Source organism: Cynocephalus volans, chromosome 2 (assembly GCF_027409185.1).
Source record: "Cynocephalus volans isolate mCynVol1 chromosome 2, mCynVol1.pri, whole genome shotgun sequence".
In the NCBI taxonomy this organism is placed as follows: Eukaryota; Metazoa; Chordata; class Mammalia; order Dermoptera; family Cynocephalidae; genus Cynocephalus; species Cynocephalus volans.
The window spans coordinates 152030332-152042523 of record NC_084461.1 but is presented as its reverse complement, the minus strand read 5'-3'; the positions used below and the strand labels follow the sequence as shown (position 1 = coordinate 152042523).

The 12192-nt window shown below is 36.4% G+C and overlaps 1 protein-coding gene across 1 annotated transcript in view; it reads right to left on the bottom strand.

Moving 5' to 3' along the window:
• Positions 1-12192, bottom strand: part of RANBP17 (RAN binding protein 17) — a 358620-nt gene that overhangs the window by 94467 nt on the left and 251961 nt on the right. The window contains exons 19-20 of the mRNA XM_063086918.1: positions 6076-6179; positions 339-427 (exon numbers count right to left, since the gene is read on the bottom strand). Of these exons, the coding sequence (XP_062942988.1) occupies positions 339-427; positions 6076-6179 (193 nt within the window). The remainder of the gene's footprint in view (positions 1-338; positions 428-6075; positions 6180-12192) is intronic.

The following is a 12192-nucleotide window of genomic DNA, read 5'->3' as shown; positions in this document are numbered from 1 at the left end:
TCCTTGAAAATGCCAAATGGTAGGATTCACTGATCCCAAGTAAATATGTTCGCCAGATTATCCCTGCAACCCTAACATAAACAACCATTTGGGGGAAGTGATTTTTAAATTGTCAATATTTAATGACACCAAAAAAGTGACCTTTCTAAGCTGGGTCTCTAAATGCTATGCTCAGTTATCTGCACTACTGCCACTGTGCTGTAATTTTTAGCTGATTACACATTAGTTCATTTAGCTTTGTTTCCTCTTCCCTACTGTGCCATACTATTAAACGAAAGTGAGGGGCCTGGCATCCCTCTGTGCACAGAGCTGGTATTGTCACAGTGTAATAAGGATACATCCAGTCAAACAGCATGGTGTAGCTGGTCTTTGTGTTCAGTGCAAAGGCAATCCCTCGAAGATCTCTTGCCAGCCCGATCAACATACGCTGTCAGTGGGAAAGAGACACAGTAATTGATTTTCACGTTAGTGCAGAGCAGATGGAGTAATAATCAGGCAATAATGACCACATATCTGATTTTGATTCATTAGCTAAAATGTCTCGCTCAGATCCCTTTCTACAGAACATCATAGACTCTTTAAACACACCATCAAATCTGCTGACCAACTCCATTTTGCTTCTTACAAATTGAGCTAAGTCATAATCCCAGTAGCTTAGCTAAACATTTAAGTTTTTAATATACTGTTCCTAAATAATGCCAAGTTAGAAAAAAAAAAAAAGCAGATTGATAATTTCACAAAATAGGTATGTACAGGGTCTAGACATTATTTAATAACAGCAAATCTTAACAACATTGGTTTGGGTGAGATCAGTCCCACTGCACAATTTAGAGTCTATCCTGGAAATGCACTGGCATTTAAATATTCTTAATAAATATACTTAATAACTTAGGACAAAATGAAACTGGCTAAATGACCTACTGGTAGCATGATATACTCGGAATGGCAGTCACATTCTCCCAGCAAGGAAATGATGTAAGGAAGAGCCTATATTCAATGTCATAAGAACTGAATTTGAAACCCAGCTTTATTTAACACTAAGACTTAAGGCAAGGCACTGTATCAGACTCAGTTTTCTCATCTATAAAAGGGGCTAATAATAATAATGCCTCTTTCACAGAGGCATTGTGAGAAATAAATTTAATAAACTTATGTAAAAATGCCTAGCAACAGCCTGATACATAATAAGTGTTCCTTAAGTGTTTAGTTTTAGTTAGTTTTAGAGGGAAAAAACAACAACTTGACTCGAATAAAAGAGCTCTGACTTCTACTCTGGACTCTTAATTAAGCTGTCCTTAAGATGATGCTTGGGAAGAGAAAAAGAAAACCCATGAACACATGCTAGAATGTCAGAACAAAGAACACAAATAAACATAACTGCAAAACAAAAGGGTGAGAAAACTGAGATATGCTGCTGTGATTTCTGAAGTTACTGTTTCAGTGGAAATATTTTGCCAGAAAATGGTCTCTGAACTTTTCTTTCTACCAAATTTTCTCTTTCCTCACACTTTGGTAATAAGTGAAAACCTCTTTAGTAAGGAGTTTAAAATTATCACTAAGGAGGCAGTGAATTCTGGCCTTCATTTTAATGACTGAGTAACATTTCAGAGAGGCAAATAACAGTTTAACTGTCTGAAATATCTGGAATTTCTCATCCTCCCCTTCCCCTTCCTACCTAAAAGGTAACTCAATATAACTGTATGTTGTTCATAAGAATATTCAGTTTCTATACTGTCTAACACCATAAAATGATTATCTGAATTTCTGAATCTGAAAAATCTGCTTTCTGTTTTTGCTTCTTTAAACGACTAACTCCTTTCTCTCTCGTAATCTCACCAGTCCTCATATCGGCTGGCCTCCTTGTGACCTATATTTTTAAAGAAAACATTTTGCCTTTTATGTAGCCTTTTTCACCTCCTGTAAACTGTTCCTCTTTCTCAGCTCTCCAAGTTCTCACAGCCTCCAGAACAAAATACATTTTCTAAGAAGGCTTCTCTGAACAATTCTATTCTGACTACTTGACTTTGATATTATTCTATTAAAGTGGCCTTTTTGTTTTATTTTTATTATGTATACTTACAGGTTACAGGCTGCTCTTCAAATAATCTTAAACTTCAACATACACCTAAAGCTACCCACATCTAAATCAGTCATAGAAACCATGAGTTTTACTTTCTTTGAGCCTAGTACAAAGGGCTCTTAAAATATTTCAGACTATCTTCATTATACAAAAAAAAAGGTTAATTTTATTTTATCGTATTTTTTTCCTTCCTTAAAAGATGCCAAGTTAATAGAAATAAAATGTGGCTATGAAATTATACCAATGTTTAATTTTAGAAATGTTACTACAGAGCAGAGGAAGCATATTACCAAATGTATGTTTTAAATAAATTCAACTGAGCAGGAAAATGCAGTGTTAATGTGAATAAGAAACATTTCTTATGCTCAAACAATACCTTTTATCTTAAAACCGTAGAGAGGACAGTAATATTCCATAAAGATACACAAACAATACTCCGAGAATATTTTCTCCATAGCCAAAACATACCCAGCTCTGGTATGAGGCAGGAAAACTATTAAGTAGGAGCTCAACCAGGCTACTAAATAATCTGAGAGTAAGAGGTGATCTGATTGAAATTTAGGGGAGGAAGAACCACAGTTAACCATCTCATTTAAAATAGTACCAAAGAGGTTTATTTTAAACGTTGCCTTTCTCCTATACTAAATTGATGGGAAAAGTAAGAGCTCCCTCCCTATATTTTTAGTGAGTCTGTTTTGGGGAGTGGGGTAGGTCTGGGGATCTAGTCCTATAGATTCTTTTTTGGATAGTTCAAGGAGAAAAGTGCTGAGTGCTTCAGTCTGCTGCATGGTGAACAGTTGTCTTTGTGCCAAGCGTGAGACAGATTCGCTGGGAAACAGCTGAAACACAGCTCCTTCCACCCTGACCCCCCAAACAGGGTTTCTAATGGAAAGTCTGACAGACCCTTTACTGTAGTGGCACTATTGGGGGCAGCTATAATATTATCCTCATAATTCTACTATATAATAACAACAAAGAAAAAGAAGGTGAAGGGTCATTGTGCTTTGTCTTTAGAATTAAGATGGCTGTCTTCATCCTTACAGCATACTCTTAATTCTAGAGACACATCTTAATAACCTCTAAATAGTTCCAACAAAAGAGCCGTGTCAGAGGAATGAGCAGGCCCCAAGGTGTTTCAACTGGAGTGTTTTCATCTGCCTTTATTGCTCTATCCCTCTCCAGAATTAAGGCAATAACCTGTGATAAATTATTCAGGAACTGCTACAGGGATCAAAGCAAAATCATTCTGTTAAAGTGCTGTTTGCAACATTTGGCACTTAGTGCAAAAACTTTTAATGTGTGCATGCTGAAAATCAAGGATTTTAAATAATTTAACATTGTGGAGTTTTTACGAAGGGACTAAAGATAGCAGGTTCCTATTTAACTGCTCCTTTCCTTCTGAGAAGTTTTCATTCATTTTCCTTCAAAACCAATGACGTCATGGTCAAATTAAAAATGATGCATGAGTCAGGGGAGTGCTAGACTTTTGAATTATACTATGAATACAATTACAGCAGGAAAAACATATATATTGAAATATTACCCCACAGCCAGGATTTGTCACAGTATTTTCTTTCTTTTTTCCCTTTCTTTGAAAAGAAAAACCCAAGACAAAAATTCAATGTTCTCTTCAATTTTACTAGGACTAAGTAAGAAAACAAAGCTATAAATTTAAGAGTTTTGCTTCATTTCTTCCCCTCACAACTATATTTCAATTTGGCAACGTAGGTCCTTAATGTTTAAGTTCATCCTGAAATCTGCATTTGAAAAATATCTGTAAATGGGGAGTCAGAAAATCTCGATAAGGGTTTCAAATTAAATGAATTTGGCAGTCCTGCGGCATTTTCATAGAGATATTTTAAAAGCATTACCTCCTGTGGATTGGAATACTAAATACTTTATTGAAGAACAAAACAGAACTGTTTTTATCTTTAGTACTTGCAAAATGAAGTACGTGAAAGCACTTCTGCATGTATTATTTATTCATCATGATAGAAAAATAGCCTTAACCTAATAAATTACATTTAAAAGCATTTAGTGAAAAAGTTTTGTTTATGATAAAGCAACAGATTTAGTTCTTTATCGGTAGCTTAAAGCACCAAGTTTTCTTTATACAAATTAGACAGATGGTGCTTACAGTAGAATTTACTAAAGGTCTGTCACAACAAATGCAGCCAAGCTGCATATTTAATCACTGCAGAATCTTGTCTACCTGCAGCTGCCAACTGCTAATCCAATTTCCCTGATAAATGTGGCAAGAGACACGATCAGCAATAAAGAGCATCTAACTCCATTTTCCTGCAGGGCGTCTTTTGATGAACATTTAGGACGGAAGCACGGAGTGCACTGTGTGGCCTTGGTTCGTGGCAGCTGCATGCATTCTGAGGCACAGTTCTCAGGTTACTCACTTAATTCTGCCACTATCATTACGTTGCTATTGATCTCAGTAGCTGTTGCCTACACAGCATTACTCTAGATGAAGCTGAATCAGGCAGTTATCATGCATCAAACTTGCTCAAAAGCCTGGAGATTCCTCCTTAATTACTTGTGATTTTATTTGCAAATACCGTTAAAGTGTAATCAAGCAGTCACTTTCCAGGGTCATTAAGAACTTGCTGGTTTAGGAATATATCTCTGGAACTCCATTTAAAATGACTCTTAGAAGATGGTTTCTATCAAACTAGATGGCATTACATCAAAATGGGCTTGGAATATAATGAAATCTTCAGATGAGAGGGATGTAATTTTTATAAAGATGATGTTTTTCAACCTCACTTCTTTTTGATAAAGCTGCAAAGATTTTGTTGGTCATTAAAAATATTTGGAAGACATCTAAAAAATACAGCTAACCTGAGTGGAAACTGGTTGAATTTCAGCAAGACTATAAACACACATAAACACAATTTGTAAGATCCTGTTTGGTTTAAAATTCTATGACTATGGCATTCTAATAAACATTCATTTCAAAAACTATTTTAAATTAAAAGGTATAGTATTTGGCTGATTATTTTTTGGTATAAATATTACACAAAAATAATCACCAAAGGCTATCATTTTTCTATTTGGCTTCTTACTGCTAATTTTTTTGGTGAAGAGAAGGGGAGCCATGCAAAAGGTGGTTGATATTTCCAACATATTCCAAATAACAATAAAATATGACTCAACCATCATGAACAAAGGTGCCTAAATTCTCTGGAGTGCATTTATTAGTATTTAAAAATAATAATCAGTTTCAATCTATTTAATATAGCCCTGATGCATTATAAGTTCAGGAAATACTATCTCTATTTAACAGAGCTTGTACTCCCCGTCCCCCACCTTAAAATATGGGGCTGTTTTGCCACAAACAGCTTGCTACACTTAAGGATTTTACTAATAAAACATAATGTTGTCTTAGATAGTATGACTGTTGCCACAGCTGAACTGACTTGTCAAATCAATCCTAATATGGCTCCCACAGGCACATAAAAACCTTATTTAGCTATCAGTTATCCTAATCACTTTGTTCAGTTTAAGAATGCAATACTTCAAGACCAGCTCCTATTTATACATATATGCCTAGCCATTTAATAAGGTCTTGATTTATATATATTCTTGCTTAAAAAAATATTCAGAGATGTAGTGTTTTAGCATGTATATGTTTGTGCATTCCTTCATATAAATATGAGTATGTTGAAAAATACAGTGCAGGGTAGATGTTTAAAGTGGTGTACCCAGGAGAAAGGTTCTATTAATGATAGTAACTGCCACAAGAGACAAATCTGTGCCATCTAATCATGAACTGACTGTCCGAAACTACTCACTGACTTCAAAGTCTATTTGTACAAGAAACTAGAAAAGTGCCTATATGAAAAGTACAACTCAAAGACAGATGCAACCAGGGAGGCAGGTCTGAGGAGGCACAGAACACACAGAGATATGCAAAACCCCTTTCTGGATCTAGATATCCTAGAACGAACAAACTTGTCTTTCCTCATGTTTGGAAACAAACCCACCTTTACATCTTCTTGTTTAAAGTTATTGTTGAATATTTGTAACACTGTTTCAAAAGAGACTGTAAGTGGCAGCATGAAATTCTCAAATTCATCCTCATCTTCACCTAGCAGAAAAACAAAAGGGTCACCATGGTATAAAATGCATACTATTGTACATTAGCCCCAGCACTGAATGCTTCAGTCAGGCTTAGAAATATTCTTGAGGAGGAGTCAGCCTGCATTCACCCATCCATGCCGCATTTTGTGCTTTGGCTCATTGAGTATTCTGGTGTTTTGCCTTTTCTCTTGCACCAAATGAAATAGCAAAATTACTTACCAGCCATTTTTTTTTCTGGATCTTTATTGGATCTAACTGACTCATGCCCCAGGCATCTCAGCCCTTTAGCTCCCAGGACCCCCAGAGATTCCCTAATGCCTCAAGGAAGGCTACTTTGAAAGCATCAGAGACAAGGGTCTTTTTATCCCTTTCTCTTTAGGTGCCAAGGCCCTACAGGGCTTACAGACTCAGCTGCCCAGATAGTTCTAAGTTATTATTTTCTTTCTTTCTTTTTTTTTTTTTTTTTTACTAATTCGTTAAGTAGATAGCAGGGAAACTTTTATTTGCCAAAAAGGACGGGGTCCCTCATGGGTCATTTTGGTTTTAACTACATTCTCCATGGGTACACTTCCTCTTGTGCTAAGCTTCCTTTTCTTTATAAAGAGAACTTTACTATTAATTTTTCAATTTAAATGTAGATTGTAGTTTCCTCAAGGTTTGCATCAAAGCAGAATCTTCACTTCACACATAGATATGCAAAATTGATAATTTATACAGTATTCTTTCCAAAATGAGTTTCTTTTAAATGAGATGGGATTCTCTCACTCATCCTATGCCACAGGGCACTACAAGACCCACTTTACTGAAGAAGAAATGGCAGAGAAAGGTTAAGTGTCTCGCTTAAGGTAGCATACTTAGTTGGAGGTGAAATTATATGGTCCACACCTCCTGGTTTCTATGCTATTAGAGTTTTTTTAATAGAGCATTAGAGAGAAAATGAGATAGAGAAGAGACCAGAGGTCCTCAAAGTTTGCTCCTTGACCTGGGAACATCAACATCACCTAGTAACTTGTTACATGCAAATTCCCAGGTTCCATACCAGATGTACTAAATCAGAAACTCTGGGTGTGAGGTCCAGCAATTTTGTTTTAACAAGCCCTCCATGTGACTTAGATGCCTGCAAACATTCGGGAAACACTGACCCATACATCATTTTACAGATAAGGAAACTGAGGTCTAAGGACACACACACAGTAAATCAACAGCAGAATCAGGATCCTTTAACTCACAAGCAGAGCTGATCTGGTTGACCCTTGTTCTTTTGTGATTTCTACCTTCCTTTCAACCTCACATACTTTGTTTCAGGAGTCCAACAGAATCAGGGACTTAGCTTTGTTCATAACGAGATGCCAAGGGCCAATAAGTCTTTTCTGGTGTACTATTCTAGACAAAGGCCAGGGTCCTGGGTGAAGAGTAAGGCAGATCAAATTATAATTCCTGCTCTGTCAACTGGTTATATGACTAAGTTATTCCTCTTAGATACACCCTCCTCTGTCAATAGGTGATAACATTAGACCTATACAGAATATATTCTTATTTTTTAAGGCCCAGGTCAAATGATAGCTTTCCCAATGTCTGAGCTAAGCTCTCCCCAGTCCCACAACAAGTACTCTCCCTTCTTCCTTTGAATTCTCATAACATTTTGTCTGACTCTTTATCATATTATCACTCTGTCTTGAATTGCACATATTTAAGCCTACATCTAATGGCAACACCAATAATACCACCTACATCACACCACCACTACCACCATCTGATCAGGATTACGGTGGGGATTGAAAGAGGTAAAATTCATAACGTGAATGTATATTATTAGCTCTACTAGCCTAGTTGAGAGTATCTTCACCTTAGCCTCTGGACTAAGCTAGCTGAGACTGCATCTTTGGGTTTCTCAGTTAAAGAGAATGATGTAGGGGCTATACAGTAAACAGGCCTAGGGGTCATTTTACTAAGCACTCAGTTTCCTCATCTATAAAATAAGAATACAAATACCTAACTTTGAGTGTTACTGTGAAGATTAAATGTTATAAGATATGAAAAATAGAAGCTGCTCAGTGATGAAGTTTGGATGTGTTGTCCCCTCCAAAACTCATGTGGAAATTTGATCTCCAATGTGGCAGGTTGGAAACTGATTGAGTCACAGGGGCGGATTCCTCATGAATGGATTAATGCTCTCCCTGGGGGAGGAGGGGTAGTGTGTGAGTTCTCGCTCTATTAGTTCCCGTGAGAGCTGATTGTTTAAAGGACCCTGGCACCTCCTCTCTCTCTCTCTTGCTTCCTCTCTCTTGCTTCCTCTTGCCATGTGATCTGCTTGTACCCGCCAGCTGCCTGCCACTTTCTGCCATGAGTAGAAGCAGCCTGAGGCCTGTGCCAGATGCAGCTGTCCCAGAACCATAAGCCAAATAAACCTCTCTTCTTTATAAATTACCCAGTCTCAGGTATTCTGTTATAGCATCACAAAACTGACTAAAATACTCAGTAAATAGTAGTGGTAGTACTAGTAGTATAGTACTAGCACCTAGAACAGTGTCTGGCATAATATTAGGGAAAGACTGTGTTTAAATGAAAAGTAGTTGCTCAATATAAGTGAGTTTTAAAAACTCCTTATTTTCTTAACACCTGATATAAAATACAATAAAAATTAAACATTATCAAATCCTAAATACATAATATGTGTACTTTATATATATACCATGTAAGAACAGTGATAATTATTGTGCAGGTAGATAAGGGTGCTAGAAAGAGTAGATGCTTTGAAATCAGAAAGTCTTTCTAAGCTTGAATCCTAGCTCTGCTACTGTTAGCTGTCTGGCTTTGGGTAAATTCACTTCACTCGTCTAAGCCTTAGCATCCTCATCTGTAATTAAGAGACATAATATTACTTCATAAAGTTAGCTGTGAGGAGGTTAGATGTGACAAAACATCTGTAACCCTTCCTTGCCCAGTTCCTGGCACTTAATAAATGACAGCCATTAGCATTTTTGTTGCCTTGAGTTTAACATGGACTTACAGAGGTGATTATGGTAATCAAATAATCTGTGACCCCAAGAATGCCAGCCCAGTACCCTTCCTTTGGGTACAAAGCTTTTCCAAGATAAGTATGTTTATTCAGAACAAACATCAATCTAGAATTTTAATATTTCAACCCCTCACTTAATATTCTGAGCTACAGATAAAAAACTTCCTGACTCCACCTCTTTCCCCAATCAAATTTTGAGGCAAACAGGGATAACAGGAGTACTAGATGTGTAGGGAGATGTCAAGAAGCAAATACTAAAGACAGTAATGTGGGCAGCAATTCTATTTAAATGTCACTTCCTCAGAAAGGCCTGACCACTCTATCTAAAATGGTACCCACAGTGCCTCTTCTCCTCATCACTTTCCAATCCCATAAACAGCTTTACTTTTCATGAGATTTACTATATGACTGGTTATTAATTTACGTATTTATTCACTTTTTGTTTGTCTTCTCTACTAGAATGTAAGCTCCAGAGGGAAAGAACTTGGTCTATTTTGATCAGGGCTGTATCCCCAGTGTCTAGAATAAGTTCCGGCACTCAAATATTTGTAGAATGACTAACAGCAGTTATTTCCTGAGTGCTTATTATGTGTAGGAAATGAATTTGGCACTTAAATTACTTAAAGAACAATTATGTGGCTCTGTGTTCAAAGCACTGTTGCAAGTCATTAATGGTCACAACAATCCCATGAAATTGTATGATTTGCATCTTACATACGAGCAGAGAGGGTCAAATGAGTTAAGTATCTTGCCCAATATCCTTCAGCTAGTAAATGTCAGTGAGCTAGGATCCCTAATCAGGTTTGCTTTATTCCCAAACTCATGCTCTTCATGCATCAGAGGTGGGGACTAAAGTCAGTGTCACAGAATCTTGAATTTGGAGCTGCATAAAGCCAGGAGAGGGTGAGGAACAATTAGCTTGGTTCTGGTGAGTACAATCACTTGAGTTTAACATAGGCAAATGTGAGACACTAGTGCGTTACTACTATTGTGTTTCAGTTAGGACTGTTCCTGTCACTGCAACATGTTATATCACCTAAGCTGGAGAACTGGCCATTTTTGTTTACATCAAGCAAACAACTTTAAACAACATCTACTAAATGTTTTTTCTTCATATGTATTACACATAGAGGTATCATTTACTATTTCTGATATGAAAGAAGAAAACACGAGCCCACTCTAACTTCATATTCAAGTATGCAGCAATATATTTTGCATGCCAAATATATATGTGATCATTTTATGAGTAATGATTAAAACTTCCAGTTATTTTTTTTCTAACAAGACCAGGGCCCGGAAATGAATATGATTTCAAGGTGAAGTGCCAATTTATAGACTAATAGTTTCACTGGCATCAGGAAAAATAAATATTAAGATAACATGATAAGTTCTCAGCCATGAATATATAGAAATGGTAAATTCTTCAGCTTTTAGGTAAAACCCAAAGCTAAACACCTCTACTGGGTTTTTGAGGATATGATTCAACAGAAAATTATTCAATTTATAAGTTCTGAAGATTTTTTTCCTTCAGAGAAGTCACATTAAAATATAATAGCAACTATTTTAGTATGCTGGCTGCCAAATACTTCATTTGTAGGACGTTTCATTTATTATTTTGCACAATTTAAAACCTCAAATGGTGGGAATGTAAAATGGTACAGCCAATGTAATATGAAGCAGCCACTGTGGAAAACAGTTTGGCAGTTACTCAAAAAAGTTAAAGTTGCCATTTGACTTAGCAATATCATTCCTAGGTATATCACCAAGAGAACTGAAAGCATATGTCCACACAAAAACTTGTTTATAAATGTTTATAGCCACATTATTTCATAACAGTTGAAAGGGAGAAACCATCCAAATATTTATCAATTGATGACTGGATAAACACAATGTGACAAACCATACAATGGAATATTATTCAACCATAAAAATGTTTTTTCCTCATTTGTATTACGCATAGAGGTATCATTTACTATTTCTGATATGAAAGAATAAAACATGAGCCCACTCTCTTATAACTTCATATTCAAGTATGCAGTAATATATTTTGTATGCCAAATATATGTGATCATTTTATGAATAATGATTAAAACTTCCAGTTATTTTTTTTCTAACAAGACCAGGGCCTGGAAACAAATATGATTTGAAGGTGAAGTGCCAATTTATAGACTAATATTTTCACTGGCATCAGGAAAACAATCCATTCAAAACCAAGTAACAATGTGTGATCTCAGAAGAGTCACTTTTGCAGGTCTAGTCCCACATCATCTGCTTTTTCTCAAGGCTTGGTTAGGATAGCACTTTTAAAGTTCTATTAGAGTAAGACTTGAGAAATGTGCTTAGCTGGTCCTTCGAACTTAGCTGGCCAGAATTTGATTTTCATTTCAGTTTCCCTCTAAACTGCCTAGGAGTTCTAGGTAGCTTTAATATGACTGTGGCTTTAGGGAGGACAGGATATTTTAGCATCTGTCAGGAAGTATTATCAGCATTTGCTTCTATAGGAAAATAGCTCCAAGTACCAAGGGCAGAGTAGATGCATTAAGAGCACTGAACTTGCCTCATTTTGAGGTCCCAGTGACAATTATTGCTTCTAACAGTGCACTCAATAAATGTTTCTTAATTAATATTTAAGTACTTGCTTTGTGATAGGAACTACTCTAGACCTTTTCATATATCTTTATTTTATTTAAACCACATGACAACCCTTTAAGGCAGGTATTTCCATTTAATAGATGAGAAAACTGAGGTTCTCTGTAATTCTCCCTAGGAAATTAGAATGTTTTAGTTCCCAGAAGAAAAACACACCACCCACTGAAGACTACTGCTACTCTTTTTCTAAGAAACCTACCCTAAAATTTCATCCCTGAAGCATCTCTTTCCCTAGGGTGCTCTGCACTCTCTACCCTCAAAACCAGGTAAGTTATTAAAACTGGATCTGGACGTAATGGGCTGCTTTCTGCCTACAGGGCCTGCTAATTAGTCTTAATTATCTCATTACAGA